We start from the raw sequence: 26,253 nt of genomic DNA, 5'->3' as shown, positions 1-26,253 counted from the left end.
TAGTTAAAAATAAATAGGGGAAAAGAAGATATTTGCCATCCTTTTGTATATTTCTTAGGAAGTTATATTACCAAGCAACGGTGAATGGTTAAATTTGAATATTATAAAGAGACAAAAGATACTAATATTCCAAATACGAAAGATATATTTTTCTGTATGTTTGTTACTGCATACACTTAATAATTTATTTATTAGTGGAAAGCTGATAATACATTTCTTAGTTACATTAGACTCTTGTGTTCTTGTCATATGATTGTTCAAATTTTTATTTTTTATATTTAGGGCCGATTTTTCAATGCTTGGATAAAACTTATCCGTCCAATAAAGTTTTACACGATAATATTAAAATGTCACGTAAACTGTCAAATACGGGCAATTAGAATACGTTTTTAAAATGGCAGTTTTATACATTATTCGACGAATAAATTTTATCCAAGCATTGAAAAATCGGCCCTTAGAATATAATTATTTTAAATAATTTACCTTATCAGTAACAATAGATCCAGCAAGTGGTGGGCTAACTATACCGGGTAAAGTCGCGATGGTATTAGACAATCCCATTAAAACGCTTGCGTGAGGCGGGGCTATGTCTAAATGGTTCACGCTGAAATAAATATATTAGTTTTAATACCAAAACACATCTTATTTATTACTATAAAACTGGCTGAAAGTAGTGAAAGGTTAAATAGTTAATTTAGTATCATGAAGCAGTTTGTAAGAAACTATAAGATGACAGATAATATTGTTTTGTATTTATTTTCACAGATAACGTAAATAAAGCAATGGATAGATAACTAAACTGATTTTTGACGTGACAACGTCTTATAATTCGATAGCGCCGGCTGCACGCACGAAAAAACATGACTCATGCGGCGTTACCTCGCTCTGAGGCGTTCCATGCAAGGCTTGAAGTGCAAGCGAGAGCGCGGAACGAGCGACAAAGAAGCACGATCGGACGTTGTCACGTTCAACTATCGTCAGTAAACCGACTTTACAGACAACCAAATTTTTTATTATTTCATTGACAGTTAATTTTCTTTGACGACGCGAGCAAAGCCACAGGCATCAACTAGCTAATATATAAGTATAATAATAAAATATATAATATTTATACCTAAATCCAGACCAGGCGAAACCTCCCAGACCTACGGCTATAGTAAGACACACGATGCAACCGATCACACTGCCTGCATACGCCGCTGCTACCATGAATATCGTCTGAAAATTTATTTAGAATAGAATAGGAAACATTTTATTTGCCACCATATAAAAAAAAAGACGGGTTGCACTGGGGGAGTGCCGGCAGAAGTGAAAACTTGATTATTAACGTTCAGCATGTTTGATATTTGGGAATGATATCCGTCTTACGCATGGAATATAAGGGCTAAAAAGAAAAAAAAAAACATCCGTCTTACGCTTTTTCGATCAAGTCACGTGTCCTGACGCGAGTTTAAGATTTTATACCCAACGCCGCTAAATAAGTTTTCACTTCAAAAATATAAATCTTAGGAATATAACACACAAAACAGAAAAAAAAGATAGCAATGGAGGCAAAAAGGACTCCCCGTCAGCAAAGCAGCAACCATTATTTAAAATGTATTGCTGCACTGATTTTCAGAGGAGACCACGTGACTGTACAGATGCAATGATTCAGTACTAAAATATGATACATATAATTTTTATGACAGTAGGATAGGTAGAGAAAAAATATAATGTGCACCTTAATTTTATTTTGGGAACAGTGGGAGAGTGTTGGATATTATATAAATACACACACTAACACATTTAAATAGTTATTAGTTTCATTATAATTTATTAAATGGATGTTAATATGAGACTTGGAAAAATTACTCCTTTTATCTATTATAAAGAGGAAAACTTTGTTTGTTTGATTGTACGCATGTGTACCTACTTAAATTGTACACTTAGTTTTAAGATTTTTTTTTGTATACTTGCTTATTTGTGTAACAATTACTGGTAAACCTAAATAAATAAATAAGGGCCGATTTTTCAATGCTTGGTTAAAACTTATCCGTCCAATAAAGTATTACACGATAACATTAAAATGTCACGTAAACTGTCAAATACTGGCAATTAGAATACGTTTTTAAAATGGTCGTTTTATACATGATTCGACGAATAAGTTTTAACCAAGGATTGAAAAATCAGCCCTAAATAAATTACTTTAACAATTCCTGACCTGGGATAAAAACGCGCCACAGTTGAACAGTTTTCGTATGTTTGTTCGCGATAATAAGCCAACTTTTAGCATCCAATCAGCCACGTGGCCCGCTATTTGGAGCACTATCGCCATAGCCACATATGGCACGGCGGACAGCCAGCCCGTTTGGGACGTTTTGAATTTGAATACGTCTGAAATTGTTAAAAATAACTTGTAAACCAAGTGTATAGAATGTTTATTTTAATATGTCTGAAATTTATTAAGAACTAGCTTACCTCCCGCGGCTTCGCCCGCTTTGTCTAAAACCTAATAAATTATATACTAAAACCTTCCTCGAGAACCACTATCTGTAAAAATTCTATCTATTAAAAAAACCCGCATCAAAATCCGTTGCATAGTTTTAAAGATTTAAGCATACAAAGGGACATAGGGACAGAGAAAGCGACTTTGTTTTATACTATGTAGTGATAGTGATATCGTGTTAAGGTTGATGTTCCGACCGTCCCTCCATACATTTTTGATTACCTCTAAACACTTAACACAGACACTATTTCTTTAAAACTAATCATTTTATCACTTCTCTATAATGAAATGTGTGCGCGTTCGACCTTTTTAATCAATAATTTACAATATTTACTTAGAAAAACAACAGTAAAATACCGGAAAAATTTGACACTTCTACAGTAGTGTGCGTGACTTTTGCCAAGCGAAACACGACATAAAGCACGACATCTAGCGCATAGACTATATACTTATTACAGATCTAGCGCGTCAATGTCTAAACGAAAGGCGATGTTTAGACATTGACGCGCTAGATGTCGTGCATTCGCGTTCGTTATCTTATGCATAATGAGCATAATTCTAATAAATCAAAGTTCTGTGTAAAATTATAAACAGACGTTCGAACTGGTGCGACCGGACCACCGTACTCGTGCGGTGCGATCGACTCGCCACACGACCGCACCGCACCTAGGGTTGCCAGTATTTAAGATGCCAGGATTTAAGGGTTAACAGCATCAAAAATACGAGTTTTAGTTATTTTTTACGGGAGATAATTAAAACAGCAATGTTAAATAGAGAAAATTTATTTTTGGCATTTATATTTGCTGTTGGAAGAAACAGCTTTTAATAGCTCTTCATTTTCTAAAGCGAATGTATAAAAATCTTTGCACGATAATTTAAAATTACATTTAATTAATTTGCAGCTTCGCCTTTACAGTTTCAATATTCAATTGGTTTCGGCTATCCGTCCAGGCATTGCCGCACAAAGAAAATATTCTTTGTTTAAAAATTATGATTAAATTTACGATTTTTAAAAAAACATTTAAAATATTGGAATTTTCGCGGCCGACTGAGCTAAATAAATTCGTATAAAAAAATAGATACACTAGTGACTAGATAATTTATTACGTTGCTAATATATGAAGTGATTAAAGGCGCAAATTATCCCTTTTTGAAATTTTCGATATTGTCGATAGAGGCGAAAGTATTGTAATTTTTACTGATTTTCGTTTTTATTTTTTTTTATTATATGCAGGCGTTAGTAGAAGCTCTGTTTAGTACCAAAAGAAACCTTGAACTGAGTTCTACATGTGACAAAAATACCACATTCTAGCCACGAAGTTATTACGAGATATAGATTTTCAAAGAATGTCAGGGTTGTCCCTAGTAAACAAAATTATATATATCATCTATCTATTACCAAGTTTTTGTTTATGTTTTAGTCGTTAGTTATAGTCGATATTTCAATATATGTAGGTACATAATCTTTATATGTAATAAATTAACTGAACAAAAAAAATATCTTAGATTTATAAGACAATTCAATAATATCAAATTAATACAAATTAATCTCCTTTTTTTGTGAATATTTCGAGCATTGATCATAGTAATCTCATTAAAAGTCAAACCGAATTCCTTGAAAATCTATTTCTCGTAATAAATTCGTGGTTAGAATGTTGTATTTTTTTAACATGTAGACCTCAGTTCAAGGCTTCTTTTGGTACAAGTACAAGTACAAGTTACAACCATTGAAAAGAAGAAAACGAAGAGAAAAGAATGGGCAAAATTATATTTAAAAGACAGGGATTCATTCAGACATATGCAGTCATATCATAAATCTTTGTAGAGTTCTAAAATTTATATTATTAATCTTTTTTCAGTATTTGCCACGTCATCCGACGCCATCGCCATTGATAACGATCGACCGACGTCCGTTTTGTTTGGCGGTAGAACTATGACTAAAGCTGTAATAAGTATATAGTCTATGACCAGCGTTGCCAACGTCCGAAGTCAGGATTCCCCAAAACTCTAACCGAAAATCCCCAATTTTGGGGAATAAAAAATCGATAATCCCTACATATTCCCCACACGTTTTCAGACAGTGAAATAAAAGCCATATTCACACGATTTCATAGAAATAAGAATTTAAATCCAAATAGGTACTTTTATGTATTCGAAATTACATTTCCGCACCCGGCTTCGCTCGCGTTTTCAAAGAAAAACCAGCATAGTCCCCGTTCCTGTGGGATTTCTGGGATAAAAAGTAGCCTGTCTTATTCTGGATTTTCAGCTACCGTCATACCGAATTTTATTGTAATCGGTTCAGTAGTAGGTACTATTTCGCATTCGTAAACTTTCGCATTTATTATATTAGAAGGATAAACGTAAACTTATGTAATTACTGCTCTGCATCTGCATCTACTTTGCGGCATATTTTTTTTGCAAGTCATTTGTTGGTTCGAATTTTAAACATCACCTTTCTTCTTTATCTCTTCTCTAGTCGACATACGTGAGACCCTTAAACTAACCCTTAAATCATTAAGTAGTCTCGTTGGACAGTCTCGTCTAAGGTATCAGGTATGTCACGTCAATATCTTACGTTGAGAAATAACCGTGCGCCTACTTGCATCGTCTACGTGCATTGTCTACATTCTGAGATGTTACATCATTTTCCAGAATCAGAAATTGCTGCAGCACTGATTTAAGTGATTTGATTTTTAGTTGCTGAGCTTCTGAAGGATTCACTATCGATATTCATAATGGAATAATGTGCCAGTAAAGTCGAAAAACTTTGTTGTGTTGTAGTCAGTTCAATATAAAAGGCTAGGCAATACTTATAAAAATATGCGATAACATAACGGGGAACATTTACTTTTATTTCTTCTATTTTCAGTTCAAGAAATGTCAAATTGTCAAAATGTCTAAATTCCCCGCATTTTCCCCACACCAACGCTCTCCCCACAAATTCCCCAATCGGGCTGAAAATCCCCACAGTTTGGGGAATTCCCCACACATTGGCAACCCTGTCTATGACTAATGCGCTGTCCGGTGCGATCGCCCGTCCACACGCGCGAATTTGGTACGGTCCGCACCAAGTTCGGATGAAAAAACCATCGAACCAACCGTACCGTCAATAATAATAATTATGTCCGGCGGACCACTGTACACACGATCGAATATGGTCCGGAGCGCACCAAGGTCACGGTGCGGTCCGTACCAAATTCGAACGTCTGTTTATAACTTAAAAATTGAGTAATTTCATTTCCAATCGTTCAAAGAAAATAACAATAAAATAAAATAAAACTAATGACCTTAGAAACTATGTTTTTTTTTATTTATTACTCATTATTGTTCGTCCGTCGTAGGTCTGTAAACTGTATTGTATAGTGCCACAAACTTATCTGACCCGGTGACAGTGTCACTGATGTCGCTTTCTTTTATATAAACAAAATATTTCGTATGAAAAGTCTGTGAAAATGTGACATTTCAAAATGGCGGCACGTAGTTCCAGTTTTTGCCACCGGGTCAGATAAGTTTGTGGCACTGTACACTGAAGGTAAATGGTACTGTAGGTACTTTAGTTCGGCGTCGTCGCTCGTCGGCTTGATATAAAATTACATTCTTGATTTCATTGACACGCGCTATGATTTGCGCGCGGAATTTCTTGTGTTGTGAATTTATTTTTGTATGCTATGCATTTTAATTGATTCAAATTGCAATGTTTCTCTAGTATGCATTTGAGACTATATTGTAAATTGTAATAATTGATCGTGGGTATAGTAATTAATTATTCTAATAACGCAATTAGTAATATATGTATTTTCGGTGGGATTCAAAACAAAAAATTGGCCCGTGATTTTTATGAAATTTCACCACATTGCAAATCACATCAATCATAGTTCATACACATGTATGACGAAAGTGATTAGTATTGTGGCTAACATTGACTCATCAGTTCATCACTGAAACCAGTGATAAATCAGTACCTATATCATATTGTGTTTGAATATTTTTAAACAATGATATAAGTATACAATTATTATAAATCGGTAAACTATCAAAGTAATCACAAACTTGCAAACATTGGTAAAATGTCCAGTACCTAGTTTATGAGCCTATTCATTACAATCAAACAAACAAACAAAGTTTTCCTCTTTATAATATTAGTGTAGACAAACACTATGAATACGATCACGAATGCAAATTCGGGGATTTTCTAATTATTGCTAAATAATAATTGAATTCGTTTTGAAATACTCTATAATTTTTAGTGTATAAATAGACATTTATAATGTGGTGCTCATTTTTTTTGTACTGCTAACGCTATTGTAGGTACCTATTTTCGTTGTTTTATTTCAAGTGAACACGGCCATACAATTTTGTCACGAGCCGCCTATGATTGTAGGTACTTTTGTTAGGCTCCTTCGTCGTCCGCGTCGGTCGGCTCGAAAGTTCTTGATTTCATTGTCACGCGCTATGATTTGCGCGCGGATTTTCTTGTGTTGTGAATTTATTTTTGTATTATTATTATTTTTTATTTTTTATTTTTATTTTATTGATTCAAATAAAATATTTCACTAGTATGCATTTGAGACTATATTGTATTATGTATAATTTATCGTAGGTATAGTTATTCTTATAACGCAGTTATATTTTCGGTGGGACAATTTGACCCGTGATTTTTCTGAAATATCACCACGTTGCAAATCACATCAATCATACACACGTATGACGAAAGTATAGTGGCTATAATTGACTCATCAGTTCATCACTGAAACCAGTGATAAATCAGTATATCATATTTTATTGTGTTTGAATATTTTTTAAACAACGATATATATACAATATTATTATAAATCGGTAAACTACCAAAGTACTTCCGAATTTTCAGACAGACAAACAAGTAGTTTGAACACGCAGTTTTCTTATACTAGTAGCAAAAATCAAAACCATAATATTATGTTTACCTACTATATTTTACTAAAAGTCGAGTGCGTCGAAATCGTAAATAATAATATGTTTTTCACCTTCCTGGTTATTTTCCCATAGTAAATAGTGTTTTAGGTTTGTTGTTGTAGGTAGGAATAATAATAATTATTCTTACATGTTGGTTATGAAATGTATATTGAAATAATTTACTTTTACAAATCATTAGTGATATAAGTTTTGAGTGAAAATGCTTGGATCAGCATAATATTATATGGTACTTCAAATACATGTTTTGATAAAAAAAACAATAGTGTAATAAAATAAAACTGCGTTTTATTGTAATCAATGTTGACAATTTTAAATTCCAAAATTATTGATCAATAAAATAGTTTACACCAACAAATATAACTTTTATTTTTATAACAATCGTTCATAATATAAACCGTAGCAGGTGGCGTTTTGAAGTTCTGTCTACTCATACAGAAAAATGGAAAACTTGTTTTTTTTGTAAACAATTTATTACTCATGTTGTTTGGCAACTCGAAGCGTGGTCGTCCGTCGTAGGTACTTTTGTTCGGCGTCGCGTCGTCGTCCGCGTCGGCTTGATATAAAACATTCTTGATTTCATTGACACGCGCTATGATTTGCGCGCGGAATTTCTTGTGTTGTGAATTTATTTTTGTATGCTATGCATTTTAATTGAATCAAATTGCAATATTTCTCTAGTATGCATTTGAGACTATATTGTAATAATTGATCGTGGGTAGGTATAGTAATTAATTATTCTAATAACGCAATTATATTTTCGGTGGGATTCAAAACAAAAAATTGGCCCGTGATTTTTATGAAATTTCACCACATTGCAAATTATATATTATACAATTACAAATTTTACAATTACATATTATAAATCGGTAAACTATCAAAGTAATTACAAACTTGCAAAATATGCTTTTCCGAATTTTCAGACAGACACACAATTTTATTAGTTTGTTTTAGCAAAGTAGGTACCTATACCTATACGCTTACGTCGCGCGTCGCGTCGTCGAAAACGGTGCGCCCAGAAACAAACATACCTAATTCAGTTACAATCCTTTTTTTGTTCCGTAATTTATTGTATTTATTCTAATACGATTTTTTTTATTCATCGGCCAGTTCTACTAGGTATAAAAAGATAAAATTGAAATATAATTATTGTAGCGACAGCCATATTATGTTACTATGTTTTCGTAAATATGTTTTTCACCTTCCTGGTTATTTTCACATAATCTTATCTTATATATAAAAATGAATTGCAAAATGTGTTGGTAAGCGCATAACTCGAGAACGGCTGAACCGATTTCGATCATTCTTTTTTTATTATATTCCTTGAAGTACGAGGATGGTTTTTATGTAGAGAAAACGTAAATATTATGTACCACGGGCGAAGCCGGGGCGGACCGCTAGTATATATATATAAATGAATCGCAAAATGTGTTGGTAAGCGCATAACTCGAGAACGGCTGAACCGATTTCGATAATTCTTTTTTTATTATATTCCTTGAAGTACGAGGATGGTTCTTATGTAGAGAAAACGTAAACATGTACCACGGGCGAAGCCGGGGCGGACCGCTAGTCTAATATAAAAATGAATCGCAAAATGTGTTGGTAAACGCATAACTCGAGAACGGCTGAACCGATTTCGATAATTCTTTTTTTATTATATCCCTTGAAGTACGAGGATGGTTCTTATAGCTAGAGAGCTAGTTAGTTTAGTTTTAGTGCAGTGGCAGTGTAAATGTTGTTGTTGAGGTTATGTAAATTTAACACTTTAGTTAACTACCAAGATATAAAGAAATGAGGATAGGACACAATAACTATTGGTTGAGGTATTTATAAACTCATAAACTTTTAAAAAAATCACGTTTTAATAAATTTCTAGAATTAAATTAGAACAGCTGATTCAAAATAGCCTAAAAAATCTTAATAATAATAATTACGCTTCACAGCAAGAAGAAATGTACCATATGTACCCGCACAAAGTCGATATTGTGTTGCCTACCGTTCGACTCAATGGCTAGGGTTGTAACTACCTTTAATAATTATTACCAAACTAATAAACCGAGTGATGCGAAATAACCATAATTCTTTTAGAGTTTGATAAAATGATCAGGCAGGTATTTTCTTTAATCCTCTGAATTCTCGGTTACTAAATTGTATCGTTGAAATTATTCTTAATCGCGTAAATTTAATAAATAATCATATGGAAAACACTTTTCATTTGTTTTTTTACTTTCACGCCCAACTACTATACAATAATTACGTTGTTTCGGTATTTTGACGAGAAAACGCAGGAAACATCCGTTGTATCATTTTAGATAGATTGTATATTTTGTATCTGTAGAATTGAAATCAAAGCTATGTATATGTTGTCTCCATTCTTTTCTTATCGGATTGTTGATCCCAATGCGAATGCGTCACTTAAATTTTATAAAAGACAATTAAGAACATCAAAAATAAAGTGATACGTAAATATTTCACAGTGCAATATATTATGTAATTAATAATAATTATATATTTATGAAAAAATAATTACATCAGATTTAATAATAGCAATTGTTTTGAATGTACATAATATGAATAAATGATTACATCATAATAGTAATAATCACAATTGTTTTATTTCCCATTTGTTGCAACCCTAGCATATTTTCATGTAGCAGCAGAAGTACCTACACTGGCGGCGCGGCGGCATCGTGCGACATCAAAGGCATTGCCTTACTAGGTAAGTTTATAATGACTCATTTCTTTTATTATATAATTTACGTTTTACTTTTACAGAATCCGATTCAATGGATTATGAAGACGAGTCACACAACGCCATACGATAGTGATGATGAATGAACATTTCAATAAATGCATGCGTGTTTTTTTATGTTGTTTTGTAATTGTTAATTGTTTCTTAAATAAAGAAATAAACTAAATATTTAAATAATGATTTGTTATTTGCAACACAACTTTATATTTGAGATTCTTTACAAATGTATATTTAGTTTTGTATCATCAAATTTATAAATTTTATTCCATAGTTTTCAAAATTAAATGTAAATGACCATAAAAACATTAATAAAGTAAATCATTGATGTAAGGTCAGGGAACGTAATACATATATACATCTGACCATGTAGAAGCTAAGTCTTGTTGACTGCTGAAGTCTGTAAAGTTTTGTTGTCTGCTGAAGTCTGTACGCAATGAAAATGTCTGCCGTTTCGAAAATAAGTTTTTAAGACCCTAATAAATAAAATATATGAATGGCAGATCTGGTCAAATACTTTCAAAATTGTATTTTTTTCAGCACTTTCATAAGTGTCTGCCAGAATGTTATCCGCGTGATAATGGTCTGCCATTGTTATTTTCCGATAGTAATAATAATCTATTTTCAAATATCAAAATGGCAGACGTGGTCAAATGGTTTCAAAGTTCGCCAAAAATTTCCACCTGTCTTACCTAAGCGCGCGCCCCGTCCACCACTCTGGGCTTAGTGACTCCTCATCTCATGTATACTGTATAGTAGGTATAGGGGAATCAACACACAAAAATCCAGGTCTGGTCAAATACATACAGGTAGCTTTGCGCTAGCTCTCTAGCTATTACTTGTTATGGAGAGAAAACGTAAACATGTACCACGGGCGAAGCCGGGGCGGACCGCTAGTAAATAATAAAATAATAAATAGTGTATTAGATTTGTTATTGTATCTTGTATACCTACGAATAATTATTCTTACGTCTTGTTGGGAAATGTTCAAATACCTACCTATTGAAATAATTTACTGTTACAAATCATTAGTGTTATTAGTTTTGAGTGAATAGGCATGGATCAGAAATTCAGAATATAATATGCTACTAACTACTCAAATACATACATGTTTACACAACAAACACCACTGACCTCTATAACTATAAGTTATAGAGGTCAGTGACCGTCAGTGACAAACACTATGGATACCTACGCTCGCGAATGCAAATTCGGTGATTTACTAATTATTGATACCTAGTCATTGAATTCGTTTTGAAATAGCCTGTACTTTGTAATTTTTAGTGTTATAGACATTTATAAAATGTGGTGCTCATTTTTTTGTAATAAATCATCCCGAACGCTATTGTATTTTCGTTGTTTTATTTCAAGTGAACACCTATACAATTTTGTCACGAGCCGCCTCTGGCCTCTGGGTGAAATAAACAAGTCAAATGATTTTTGTTCTAATTGTATTTTGGTAGTAGTTTGTTTAGAATTTACATTACCATTGTTTAATTTTTATTTTGTATTTGCAGTAAAATAAAAAGATGAAAAACTTCATTAGGTATATTGAACGACACCTCACTCTGAATCGCGCTAGCGAAATTTTTTCGTTACAGAGCACATATACAACTTTCGGACAATCTTCATTGAGGCCGGCCGGCAAATCGAGTATGTCGAGAAACTTCACTTATTCGATGGAGGTATTCTACCTTCCTTCCTCCACAGTTGTGGGACCCCGACGTGCATTGAACACGCAGCTTTCTGATACTAGTAGCTAAAATCAAAACCACAGATATGTCTGTGATCAAAACCATAATAATATTTTTACCTATTATTTTACTAAAAGTCGAGTGCATCGAAATCGTAAATATGTTTTTCACCTTCCTGGTTTTTTTTCCATAGTAAATAGTGTTTTTGATTTGTTGTTGTATGAATAATTATTCTTACTTGTTGGTTATGAAATGTATTTTGAAATAATTTACTTTTACAAATCATTAGTGATATTAGTTTTGAGTGAAAATGCTTGGATCAGCATAATATCATATTTGCTACTTCAAATACATGTTTTGAAAAAAAAAAAACAATAGTGTAATGTAGGTAATAAAATAAAACTGCGTTTTATTGTAGGTAATCAATTTTGACATTATTTATTTCCCAAAATTACAATAAAATAGTTTACGCCAACAAATATAACTTTTATTTTTATAACAATCCTACTTCCTACTAATGCGAAAGTTTGTGAGGATGTGTATGTGTGTGTTTCACGCAAATACTACTGAACCGATTACAATGAAATTTAGCACACATATAGAACGTAACTTGGACACATTGAATAGGTTTTATCCCGGAAACCCCACGGGAACGGGAACTATACGGGTTTTTTTTTGAAAATGCGGGCGGAAAGCTAATCGTTCATAATAATATAAACCGTAGCAGGTGGCGTTTTGAAGTTTTGTCTACCCATACAGAAAAATGAAAACCACAGGAGATTGCCCAAGTGACTATGGCACTTGGTATCGCAATCAAACTTATTGTGTCAAGATGAAATATAGCTCAATTTAAAGCTTGATGTTAGTACTTTTAGATATGATTAAAGTTTTTATGTAAATAAGCCGCAGTTCGCGACAATAAAAATAAAACAATAGTTTTATTCAACACTTCAAAAAACTACTTAATCGAGTTTAAACTAACGATGAACGTTAAGTTTTACATTTATTACATAGGTAATATTTTAATTTACAAGACAAATGTGAAAAGTAAATCGTAATTTAAACATTATTTCAAAATAACATCGAACAATGCGTCGAACACATTCATTTGACATTTCAAATAGAAACTATGACATATGACGTTTGCAAGAGAGATAGATATAGGTATGTGTCAAAACAAAACTTTTACTTTTATTTCTATTTATTCGGTATAATTACAACTTAATAGTGATAAATATGATCATTATAAATACAAATAGGAATTAACAATATCACGAACACGTGACACAACTAGTATTTTACCGATTCCATACGTAGTCATACATGTTTCAAAAGAAAAACTTTTACTTTTACTATTATTTCAATTTATCCGGTTTAATTAAGACTTAATATTGATACATATGATCATTATAAATACAAATAGGAATTAACAATATAACGAATACGTGGCACAACTAAAATTTTACCGATACCACCCGTGGTCATTCTCCTTTGTGGGTCATTTGTAACAGGATGGCGGTTCTACAGCGAAAAAAGAAAAAAATGATGGTCAGAACGCTGATACCGGATACCTTAAGATACTGTAATATAAAATATTACTAGATTAGATAAAATATTATAGGTAGTATCTTCACCGTGTGTGACGCGCTTTACATTCACGCCATCTAGAGTTAAATCTTTATCATTTTTGTATACGTCTGTGTGTGTAAACGACCCTGTATGCAATGACAGATGTTAAAACGCATAATTTTACCGAATTGGGTGGATTTTAAGGCAATGATATAACATATTTCAATAAAATATAATATTCAGTAACCGCCATGACTATTCCTAGGTTTGATGACTATTCCAATTACGCAAAAACTCAAATAAACTAGAAATGTAGAATTCAGCGCCATCTAGCGGGATATTGGCTGGGAACAGATCGTTGCAATCACCTTAAATAAGTTTGTACAATGTCTTTTGTAAAATTGGTAGCGGTTTCTTGTGAAAAGTGTTTTGATCCCCTAGTTCAATGCTAAAAAAAACAACTATATTTGGCATTGAACTATTTTTCAAGCTCTGGAAACGTAATAGACAGACATACTTTTGAATTTATAATGCAAATATTCAATAGTTTTATATTACTCCTTGCACAAATAATTATTGTTCATACTTTTTTACGATTTTAGTTATTATCATAATATCATATTATAAGACAATCCAATGATTTATTATTGCCTATTGGCTATAATTATAAATTCATATCACATTTTACGATAAATTCAAGAACATAATAAAATACCTTGCATAAAAGTAGGCAGAAACGTCAGTAAAGTGTAGAAACCCCAGTTTTCACTGAAATGTGCGGCGACTATTGCCCAAACGGGGCCCGAAGTGAGCATCGCCCGCCACGGGTGTCGAACCTGCGACCCCGATACTGTGGTGCCTCGGGACTCCTGGAAAATTCGGATTAAAGTTTTAAAAAGGAGATTATTATGTGTTAACAAAAAGAGCGTGTGTGCCGAGCACACGTGTCAGAAGTGAAACTTCTTTGGCTCAGACTTGCCAAAGATACCAAAATCGTCGCCTTACGTGACGTGACCTTGAAATTTTACTCTCAACGTGCCTAAAGAATTTTCACTTCAAAAATAGAGACAAATTTGATATTGATGTTTAATAATGTAACTTTTAAAAATCTATTTGTATCCTTCATCATCATATTTCTTCTAACAAAATTGATGCAAAATTGCATGAGTGTTATTCTTTTTAAGATGCTTTAAATTACATGTATATTAATTCCTTTTATTAAGCTATTCCATAGCTTCTATCGCGGGCCTTGTGCGCGGGGACCGAATCCAGAAATTCCGTAACGAAAAATCCTCACGCTCCCCTCTCCGACGGGCGCGGAGGTGTGGCTTGAAGGCATAGCATGCAATAGCTTTACCGCGGCAGTCCCCGAGTGCCACACGCCTTTTTTTATTATTTACCTGTATATATTTAAGTTCTGCAGCTGTTATATGCGGATCCTTTTCGGGTGACTCTTTGACTACGATCCACCAAATTGTGGTCCACACCAAACCCATTATTCCTGGAATATAGAAAAAAAAACAAATTAATTTTGACAATTCTTTTTTTTTTATTTCTTAGGAAAAAAAGTGTTTCTATTTCTCTATTAGGAAATAGACTTCAAGAACTATTATATGGGCATCTTATCAACTTTTTTGTTTATTTTTAACAAATAAAACTAACTGTTTGTGGCAAAAAGAGAAAACAAAGTAAAGCTTTTCAGATTCTTGCAAACGAAAACGAACCTTAAACACATGAAATACTTACCAAAAACATAACAAATCGCCTAACTATGTGTGAATTGTTTCCATGCATTTTCCATGCAAAGGAAAATAATCCATAAGAACACAAATTACTTACCAAAATCGTAAAAAATCCCCGGCCAACCAGTGCGAATTTAACATGCAATGAAAAATAACCCTTAATGACACGAAATACTTACCAAAAACGTAAAAAATCCCGGGCCAGCCGGTATAATGTGCCAACAGAGAGCACACAGGCATAGCCACTACTGTTCCTACGTAACTACCACTAAAGGCAAACCTCACAGGATTTTTTGGAGTTTTACTTACGCACAACCGAAAATGGACCTTAAAATCATCAAATACTTACCAAAAACGTAAAAAATCCCCGGCCAGCCCGTATAATGTGCCAACAGAGAGCGTACAGGCATAGCCACTACTGTTCCTACGTAACTACCTCTAAAGGCAAACCACACAGGATATTTTGGAGTTTTACTTACGCACAACCGAAAATGGACCTTAAAATCATCAAATACTTACCAAAAACGTAAAAAATCCCCGGCCAGCCGGTATAATGTGCCAACAATGAGCATACAGGCATAGCCACAACTGTTCCTACATAACTACCGCTGAAGGCAAAAGTGGCTAGCCTTGCTCTTTCACCGCTCGGTGCCCAAGATGACCATACTGCGTGTATACATGGGTATGTTACACCCTGGAAATTTATAATGATTATTTTAATTACAAATATACATTATAAAGCAAAAGAAGTTTTTTTATAAGAGTTTATCTTTATTTTAATTTATATAATAAAAAGTAATTAACAGATTTTGCCACTAATTATAAATCTGGTATTGATTCATATATTGAGAAATTATTGTTTTGGATATTTTATTTGTCGAGGGAGGTATATACCATACGTTACGACAAAATAAGCGTAAATAAGCGGAGCAGAGCGTGAATCCAAAATGTTCAAAAAATGTTGCCATGGGGACAAAATATGGTGACAATAATGCTGATAGACTTCAGCGTCCTAGTGGACTCGCAGAATCGGTCTCGAATCAAATTATAAATATTTTTTAATTTAAAAACGGATCAAATTGACATAAAAAGTTATAAAGAAGAAAAGTTCTTAATTTTCTCACCTCAAACAACCCTTCTATAACTCTAACAGCAATAAGCAGACCGGTGCTGGTGTGCGCTAGGGGTGGAGTAAAGAGAGTCAGCAGTGACGTCATACCCACGCCGATCGCGAACATTCTAGAAAAAATTTTTTTTTTAGATTTTGTCGGATTTTTTTTTAAATAAGTTATAGTTTAGTTAGTTTTTAGTGATAAAGAGTTGCCTAATTATTATTCATGGTATTGAATTGTTAAAAGGCATCTTTATCATTAGGTATTTATGACTTAATTTGTAAAAATGCTATCGTGAGTTTAAATAAAATCTACTTTTAATACAATTTTTTGAAAATGGCTACAAAAAGCCTATGAAACATTTTTTTAATAACATTATCAGATATTTTGCTTTCAATCTTAATGTTATTTTGGCGAATATTATTCTTTATTCTGAACCATAACATATTATCAGTTTATTTTTCCAATTTTTTGTGACTTTTTCATTCTCTCACACATTCATTCGTTTTACAATAAGGAACGAACCTGTTACCTCCTATTTTAGCCGCCAACCATCCACCAGGTAGCTGTGTAATGATGTAGCCATAGAAGAACGAGCTCAGCACTAGACCTTTTGTTTGGGAACTCCAGTCGAATTCTGGCACCTGAAATTATTTAATTATTTATTTGTAAGGGTGTTTATGTCGTGAAAAATGACAAAATTGTTTATTAAAAATGGTTGTATGTTTTTATTAACATAATTCTTCGACACTATTAAGACGATACACAAAAAAAAATCCACTGCTTGGCGGGCGGAGTCTAATAGCTCGCTATCGCGAACGCCGGTGTACGCGAAGTCATTCATTGCAAACTCGCCGCGCTGCCGCTGGCCGACTCGGGACAAACATGTATGGAGTCGTCATACAGTTATAATATTGTTATACATTTATTCAATTGTTGATTTATTGTTTTTATTTTCTTGCTTATAAACAAATAATCTTCTTTCCAACAACTACTTAGACATTATTAATAATTATTATTATTTCGTAATGTTTACTTTATTACAAAATAATACAGGTTATAAATAATCTTTAAAATAACAAAAAATATTGTTACTCTGAAAAAATGAAATGGTACTCAATAACTGAATTGATTTAGATAGAATTTGATGCTGACGTAGATATTACATCATGCCCAGAAATGAAAGGTACTATTTCTGAAAGAAGTTATAAACCCTAATTCTTCTCAGTCAAAGTCAAGAGTGGAAGATATCACTAATACAGTAAAACTGATGCGAAACTTTGGATGTTAATTTGAATATTTTTTTGTTAGTTGTTACTTAATCACGTCAAGACTACATTACCAATTTTGATAAAATATAGCTAATTGCCTGGATTTACACATAGGATACTTTTTATCCGAACTGAACACTTCTGTGGGATAAAACAGGATTCACGATATAACCTAATTCCACGCGGGCAAAGCCGCGGTCGGACTGATATTTTTTTAAATAAAAAAATTGTTAAAAAAAAAACACAAAATATATTGACGCATGTATTTATTTTTTGCACTCTATTATAATTGTAATTATTCATTACAAATAATCAAAATAAAATAGCCAGAACAAAGTTAGGCCCTGGTAGGGTAGGTAGGCAGGTACAGCAATGTGAGACGAACACTGGCTTATTTATACCAATAATAATGTATTATAAACATTAAATTAAGTTTACTTTCTAACAACAAAAATACATAATATTAGCTAATGTGAAAGCGAATCAACCAATCATCCCACAAAAATGAAATGTGCACACAAATATTCATCCAAATCGGTTCATGTCATTAGGAGGAGTGACTGCAGCGCCATCTTCCGGGCCCAATTGTGTTTCCAGATCACCCAGGAACTCAATTTAATATACTTATACAAAATTTTTCGAAATGAAAACTCACATTACTATGTAAATATGAATATAAACCTGTTTTATTACTAAGCAATTTCCCGCACAGGTGTAGTAAGTATAAATGAAATAAATATCAACATCAAATTCTTTATACAACATACTTATCTACCACCTTCTAAGAAATGTAATTCTTGAAATTATTTCGTATTTTTTTAAATATAATACTACTCCAATGAGCTCCTGTTCCATATTATGTCCGCCATACTTCCACTAAGTTCACCATGATTTTTTATTTCTTTGCACTTTGTTGCTTTTTGCTAAAAATGGAATCATGCGATAAAACCAGTAGAACGTTGATAACATACATTTTTGACTGAATAAAGGTACTTACGAAGGAGTGGGTTCACATTGTGAACAATCAGTGGGTTTATTTTCCTTCTGGATTCCGGAATTCTGAAAAGATTATCTATGCTATAAATGAAAAAATCTTACACATTCGTTATGTACTTAAAACAGGGGTACATATCAAACATCGTCTATAATACAATTACCATCAAATTTAAAATAAAACCAACTTACTTCATTAATTGGTTCCAATTGTAAGCATTCTTTTTCCTCCAACCTTTATGTTTCTTCTTCTTATTTTCTTTATTGTCCCCATTTGTCTCATTTTGTCTTATCGTGTTGTCACCCTTTTTTACGATTGCGCCAGCGACACAAGTTCCCCGTGTGACGGCCGTAGCGGGAATGACTCGTGCAGCGATCGGGGTAGGAAGGTACAGGGCGGCTCTCGCTATATTGGCTGGTCGCGCGTTAATTTCAAGTATTTCTTGTTTATTTCAAAACCATCGCATATTTCAAAATTCTAAATCGGTAGACGTATAGGTTGTATATTTTATAGTTAATATCCAAAAAGTCGTAACTTTACGTTTGTTATTTTGAAGATGCCAGAGATTATAAAAAAATAACAATGAGAACTTTGTATTTTTTTTCTATCGAGAAAATATCATGGAATCATGTTTCTAAAACGGTAGACGTATTGTGTTACTATTGAACTTTCTTGTCAAGAATTTTCATCACGACAACTTTAATAATATAAAAATTACGAAGGTTTAAAAAGGGCCGTAAATGTTAGAAAAATTAATTCATCACCTTAATAACAAACTGTTAACAATTAATAATTCTATTTTACGGTTCTATACTCAATGATAAGATAATAGCGCTCCGGGAGTAGCGCGTCAAATTGTGGCTACTTAGCCGCAATTTATTGTGTCTATTGTGCCATTTACTTTTACTAACCAACTTTGATGAAATCTCTATACTTCCCTTTTAATATGTCTAAAACTCCCATCTAATAAAAAAATTACCATTTATTCCCTTGGTATTCCCGCTGACACAAAACAACAACACAAGTATTCATCCTCTTATATTTACGACATAAGTATACCATAAAGTACTATTCAAATTATTCAAAATATTATTTCTTTCTTTCTTTTACATTAGGTCTTTAACAAATTTGTGATTAGAACCCTCCTAATAAGCAAATAAAATGCTTGTGTCAGGAGGTTCCGCTCTTCCTTAACACTAGTACTAACTAGAACCATTAGCATGACCACAGATAATTAAATAGTGCTCACATAAACTATAGTCCCGTTCTCGAGTTCCGTCTCCATCGGCTCCGTCATGGCCACCACAGCGACTGACAGGTTCACCCTCAGAGCGTACACGTTGAAAAAACCGAAGAACGCCAGTAGAGAGACCACCAACCGCCTCTTCCTCCAGAACCGCCATGATGTGCTTTGTTCAGTATGCTCTTTGATTCTTGGTTGATCTCTGAAAGGTAAGATAAGTACAATTTTAAAGTAAGAAACATTTATATATTTATGTATTACTAGCGGTCCGCCCCAGCTTCGCTCGTGGTACTTACATGTTTAAACTATCCTATCTCTCAAGTTGGATCGAACTGCACATGGTGTGCGAATTTTATTATAATCGGTTAAGTGGTTTAGGAGTCCATTGAGGACAAACATTGTGACACGAGATTTATATATATATATTATTAAGATAAGATGATGTGCTAAAACGGTGAAGGAAAAAATCGCGAGGAAACCAACATGTGGCCAGCGTGGAGGATTATGGCCTGTACCCACATAGGAGGCCCGTGTCCGGGTTCCCTGCAGTGGGAACGTATGTGGGCTGATCATGATGAACTTTTAAGTAATCGGTGGTATTATGTACAATACATGCGTATGTAAATGCTACTCGAAAATAAGGTTGGCTATATTTTGTTAGCTCTTTGATTGGATACAAAAAAAGATTATTTTTTAATTTATTATTTTTGAAAAGTAAATTTTTACTAACTTTACGTTTAACTACAAAAATAACATGAATATGAATAAGTTCATACATTACATTTTTTTGTCTTAAAGTTAAGTGTCTTAATTATTATTTTAACAAATGTTTGGCTAATTAAAGCGTAATGCATAGCCATAAGTTCCTTGAATTTCAATTTAAAATGAATGTAGTTGACATATAATCTTCCCAAGGGCGTCCCAGATTTACGGCCAAAAGTTTCCCATTACATTGGGGAAATATATCATAAGTCAACTCGTAAGACCATTAAAATTTTGTGACCGAAATTCCATGATCTAAAAATAGACTAGTGGTGTATATTAAAGTTATTATAGTAAAATTTAAGCATTCAAAATGCATTTGAAGTCTGAACCGATTGATCAAAAGTGTTTCATTCTTTGTAGATTGATGTTTCATTATGAATTTTGATCTTCATTCATTAATACATATATTATAGGAATTAATGATTAGGTAAGTCGATTATAGTTATATATTTAAACTAGCTTCCGCCCACGACTTTGTACGTGCATACTGCATCCCCGTTTTTCCCATCGTTCCCGCAAGAATTTCGGGAAATCCTTTCTCAGCGGATGCCTACGTACTAACATCTACCTGCAAGCCAAATTTCAGCCCGATACGTCCAGTGGTTTGGGCTGTGTGTTGATAGATCACTGTATCAGTCACCTTTGAGTTTTGTATGTATATATATATATAGATAACGATAATCGATCGATTACATGAAACTGAGTTAAAATAGGTCAATGAAATGGAAAACAAGTGCATGATTGAGCATTACAATGGCGTAATTTCACGATTGTAAATAAATATCGTAGGTATTACGATACACGCCGATACGGTTATAAGGAATTTATATCGATTTCATTTTTGCGTTTAAAAGCTCATGTTTGTGGGTAGGAAGTTGGAAATCATCGGCGTAAAAATATTAATATTGGGTATGTATAAAGTGCAAGTTGCTCCTTGCAGTTGAAAAATCACTAAGGATACAAAATTAAAATTAGTGTGTACGCGTGCGTGTAAAATTTGATGCATTTGTTTTAATTATTTTTGTTTGACATTAAAAAAAAGAAACCCTAATGACACGTCTTTATTCAAAATTTTTATTCTTTATGTGCGGCTCTACGGCTTCTCATATTATGAATATCAATAAAAATGTACGTAGTAACACTTAATTCCTAAGAACAAAAAATTACAGCTACATTTGCAACAGAATATTTAACGAGGTTTAAATATAGCGTGTGCATTGTGTCAATCTGTTGCTCCTAAGCAGGCGATCTGATTACAATGCATGTATTTCGAAGATCTTGACTTTCGAGGTTCTTAGCTATGTTCGGAGGAAATAGAAGCACTCCGTAACTCAAGAATATATTCATGTTACAGTGGAATTAACCAGGAGTTAGGTCAATACTTTAGCAAAACCAGATTAACTTCAGAGAACTTCCTTTGTCATAAAACTATTTATACTGCATTGTTTAGATCGTACGTGTCCATGTATAAATCAGTATACTTGATAAATATGTATGAAAATAATATGATTATACCTCGTTCTCACTACGTATATTATCCGAGCTTTTGTCAGCAATATTTTAGTGGGCGTGCAAATTACGATTTAGGTTTACGATTTTATTTGTGAGCCGAATATTGAATATATGAATAATTTACCAAATTACCGACTCTTTATGTTCCTGTCTAGATATTTAGGAGTTCTTAACTTCCAAGTTTGTTCATGATCGAACTTCAAAACACGTGACGCTGCGCCTTTTTAGGGTTCCGTAGCCAAAATGGCAAAAACGGAACCCTTATAGTTTCGTCATGTCCGTCTGTCCGTCTGTCCGTCTGTCCGTCTGTCACAGCCGATTTACTCGGAAACTATAAGTACTACAGTGATGAAATTTGATGGGAATATGTGTTGTATGAACCGCTACAAAAATATGACACTAAATAGTAAAAAAAAGAATTGGGGGTGGGGCCCCCCATACATGTAACTGAGGGATGAAATTTTTTTTTTCGATGTACATACCCGTGTGGGGTATCAATGGAAAGGTCTTTTAAAATGATATAAAGTTTTCTAAAAAACATTTTTCTTAAAGTGAACGGTTTTTGAGATATCAGCTCTCAAAGTCGTAAAAAGTATGTCCCCCCCCCTCTATTTTTATAACTACGGGGTATAAAATTCTAAAAAAAATAGAGGTGATGCATGCTAATTAACTCTTTCAACGATTTTTGGTTTGATCAAAGTATCTCTTATAGTTTTTGAGATAGGTTGATTTAACTGTAATTTATTATATTTGCTGCTACGGAACCCTTTGTGCGCGAGCCCGACTCGCACTTGGCCGGTTTTTTATGTAAGTTCTGGCTGGGTTCTATAAAGACTTCGAACAATATATTTAGGCGGTTTTATGTGAAGCACTTATTAATTCTGAGATGAACAAAAAAAGGATTGTACCTATGGGTACCCACACGCCAAAGCCACTGAATCGATTATAATGAAATTTGGTACATAAATAGTCATAAAGGATGAAGCATAATATTGACGACATAAAAATAAATATGTATAAACATAGGTGTATGAAATATATTAAGTAAATATTACGTACGATGTACATATACTAATAGAAAGGATCACACAAAGGTCATGTTTGTTAAGATTGTAATAATTACCATCTGAGCGATAATTTTGTACTCTAAATGAATGCAAACACACATGTCTTATAGTAAGTTATAAGTATCTATTCTCCTTCAAAATATTGAGCTTACAAATATTTAATTAATTTTTAATACGAAGCTCGATAGGTTTTATTTATTTTCATTTTGTTTTGTTGAAACCATAGGTATCTACACATATAGGTAGTAAATAGTAATCATAGATTAACACTAGTAGACTCGACAAACGTTGTTTCATCAGAACACCCTTATCACTTAAGGCAATAAAAAATAATTTACGACCTAATATCAAACCTACACAAAAAGTTATAAAAATCGGTCAATTCGTTCGAAGAGGAGGTCGTTGACACGTAAGTTATGAAAAAGATAATATTTCATAACCATTCTTACTAAATTCATCCTAAATCACGTCTCCCAGTAAATCCAAAACCTAAAGAAATACAAAAAGAAATTTCAATCAAATCCATGTAACATGGACGAAGGCGGCGAATGAATACTTTTTCTTATAGATCCCTCATGCCTACAAGTTTACGAGCAAGCTCAATAATATGGACACAATATATTTAATGTAGGGCTACATGGGTACTAGGGCTTCGCTTGTCGCTACCTAAATAAGTGTCCTAACTACAAACCAGCTGACATAAAACGTAAGTCGTAAAAATAAGGGTTCAGAGCATTAGCTTTATGTAGAGCTTTATGTAAACAACCTTTGAGTAATGAATAAAAAACATTTGATATTTTTTCTAGGAGTAAAGTTTGGTAATCAAACTCATAAATGCAAAAAAAAGTAAAATCTTTGAGACGGAAAAATACACTAACTTAGAATAAAGGTATCACTATTCGTATTTTATCACGCAAGATTAGATATACACTACGAGTAATTTATCGTCTAGCTAAAATCATACAATTATACAGTTAAAAATATTCAATCATACCAACCCAAAAAGGATCGACTAAAGTTATATAATCTGTTTTGCCAATAAGGACAGTTCAAGCGCGGATCCAGGGGGGGGGTCACGGGGTCATGACCCCCCCCTGGGCTAGGTCCACGACCTAAGTGGACCACTAATTTAATATTAACTTTTTTAAATTAACAAATTAATACTGTTCAACATGATGTTTTTATTGAATTTTGAGACATAAAAGTAATATAGAACAATGAAATCAATTACAACGGTAACGGAAGAGAATATAACAAAAATTATAGAAAAAGTTTATTAGGGTCGACCTGTGGTCGTAATTTAAGGACAAAAAACAGGTATTTCGATTTTTGAAAAAATCTATAACTGCGGAATAAAGTGTAATGGTAAAGTAAGTAATTAATTTTTTTTCTACAACTTTTGCTGTTACACTTTTCACACAAAACCTCAAATATCGAAATATCCCAGTTCGTGGATAAGACATAAAATAGAATTTTTTTTTTAAATGAACAATAGAAAATACAGTCTAATTACAACAAAAAATCGGCCAAATGCGCGTCGGACTCGCGCACCGAGGACTCCGAGCAAACATATTTTTTCATTATGTTGTATCTTACAATTTTGTTTAAAGGATTTTTTCTTTATCTGTGCTTGTAAGTGCTTAAGTCGTTGCTTTTAACCAAATTTCAAGACTGTGTTCACGGGAAGTACCTGGTAGGTTTTGATTGATGATTCCCTTGCAAGTATAGTTGCGAATAACAGAATATGCGGCTCTAATTGCTTTTTCTTCAGATTGCGTTGACATAGAATTTGAATTAAATAACAGATTTAAGTTATTATAGACTAGTTCTGATGTGAATATCAAATAAATACATGTAGACGTTCATGAGTAAAGGGATAAAAAAACTGCATCAAAATTCGTTGCGTAGTTTTAAAGATTTAATCATACATAGGGACATAGGCACAGAGACAACGACTTTGTTTACTAATTGCGAAAAGCATGAATTTTTCCTTAGATTATAATATAAAAAAATATTTTTAAATTTTTTTAACTTAGGTACAACCCTGTTACTCATGAACGCTGTATTAACTGACATGTATTAACTTGATATTCATACCAAAAACTCAAGTCTATAATACCTTTACGCTATAATAAAATCAAACTTCTATGTCAACGAATCAGAAGATACAGCCGTAGATGCCGAAAAATTTCGCAAATTTCGACATTCGCAAGGGAATCAAAACTCAAAACCTACAGGGTACTTTCCGTAAACTCAGAATCTTGAAATTTGGTACAAAGCAACATCTTATAGTACAGATACCTACAGGAATAATTGCAAAAAATATATATTTTTCAAGTTTGTCTGCCTGTCAAGACCCTTTTTCTCAGGAACGCGTGGAGGTATCAATCTGAAATTCATACCGAATACTCAAATCTACGGTTCCTTAAAGCTGTGAAAAAATCAAACTTATAAGCCAACGCAATCAAAAGATACAGCCGTTTATGCTGTAAATTATCGCAAATTTCGACATTATCGCAAGGGAATCAAAATCTATAGGTATTGTGCTACCTGTGTCAGCACAGATGGAGGAAAAATTGCTAAAACATACATTTCATGCTTATCAACATTCGCAAGTGTTGCCAGGAATCAAAACCTACAGGGTACTTCCCGTGAACACAGAATCTTGATATTTAATCTTTATTTAATAGAAACTTACGTCTTATAGCACAGATAAAGGAAAAATTGCAAAAAGCATAAATTTAATATTAAAACATATAAAAATGTTTGTACGGAACTCTTGGTTCGCGAATCCGACTCGCACTTGACCAATTTTTTTTAAATCTACGTATCAATTAAATTACCAAAATATAGCTTTTGAAAATTGCCCACGTCTATGTGACCCCCCCCTGGCACTAAGGCTGGATCCGCCCTTGGGACAGTTATGGCAGGTTAATGCACTGACTTGACCCCACGGAACCCATACACTTAGTGTTTTCGTAAGCAACTTATCGTAGAGGAATGTTTATTAGTTCATTGTCGAGTTATTCCAAGGTCCACTCCCTTTTACTATTCACTGTTACGATATGTTTTTCCATTGTTGTAAAGGCATTGTTAC

At 33.2% G+C, this 26,253-nt stretch overlaps 2 protein-coding genes across 2 annotated transcripts in view; both read right to left on the bottom strand.

Moving 5' to 3' along the window:
• Positions 1-26,253, bottom strand: part of MFS9 (major facilitator superfamily transporter 9) — a 43,522-nt gene that overhangs the window by 745 nt on the left and 16,524 nt on the right. The window contains exons 2-10 of the mRNA XM_090106843.1: positions 19,819-20,014; positions 16,830-16,948; positions 16,317-16,431; positions 15,712-15,886; positions 14,851-14,951; positions 14,166-14,319; positions 2,201-2,373; positions 1,115-1,218; positions 484-604 (exon numbers count right to left, since the gene is read on the bottom strand). Coding sequence (XP_089962969.1) covers positions 484-604; positions 1,115-1,218; positions 2,201-2,373; positions 14,166-14,319; positions 14,851-14,951; positions 15,712-15,886; positions 16,317-16,431; positions 16,830-16,948; positions 19,819-20,014 — 1,258 coding nt within the window. The remainder of the gene's footprint in view (positions 1-483; positions 605-1,114; positions 1,219-2,200; positions 2,374-14,165; positions 14,320-14,850; positions 14,952-15,711; positions 15,887-16,316; positions 16,432-16,829; positions 16,949-19,818; positions 20,015-26,253) is intronic.
• On the bottom strand, positions 17,825-19,532 carry LOC149904858 (uncharacterized). Its single transcript, XM_090107016.1, has 4 exons — positions 19,481-19,532; positions 18,761-18,983; positions 18,573-18,634; positions 17,825-18,498 (listed from the first exon to the last, which is right to left on the bottom strand). The coding sequence occupies exons 1-4, from the start codon at positions 19,530-19,532 to the stop codon at positions 18,458-18,460; spliced, it is 378 nt and encodes a 125-aa protein (XP_089963142.1). The 3' UTR covers positions 17,825-18,457.

The sequence above is a fragment of the Colias eurytheme genome, chromosome 11, assembly GCF_061535395.1.
Source record: "Colias eurytheme isolate Ceu_HAF_F1 chromosome 11, ilColEury1 Martin Lab GWU primary, whole genome shotgun sequence".
Lineage (NCBI taxonomy): Eukaryota > Metazoa > Arthropoda > Insecta > Lepidoptera > Pieridae > Colias > Colias eurytheme.
The sequence above is the reverse complement of the archived record's forward strand: the minus strand, read 5'-3'. Positions and strand labels throughout refer to the sequence as shown.

Bases quoted from the DNA above. Each gene is read 5' to 3' on its own strand.
- LOC149904858 (XM_090107016.1), bottom strand. From the start codon at position 19,532: ATGGGAGTTTTAGACATATTAAAAGGGAAGTATAGAGATTTCATCAAA. The intron at 18,984-19,480 runs GTTAGTAAAAGT...ACGCGCGACCAG, and splicing joins TAGAGATTTCATCAAAGTTG to CCAATATAGCGAGAGCCGCC. The intron at 18,499-18,572 runs GTAAGTACCTTT...TTCCATTTTTAG, and splicing joins CAATGTGAACCCACTCCTTC to CAAAAAGCAACAAAGTGCAA.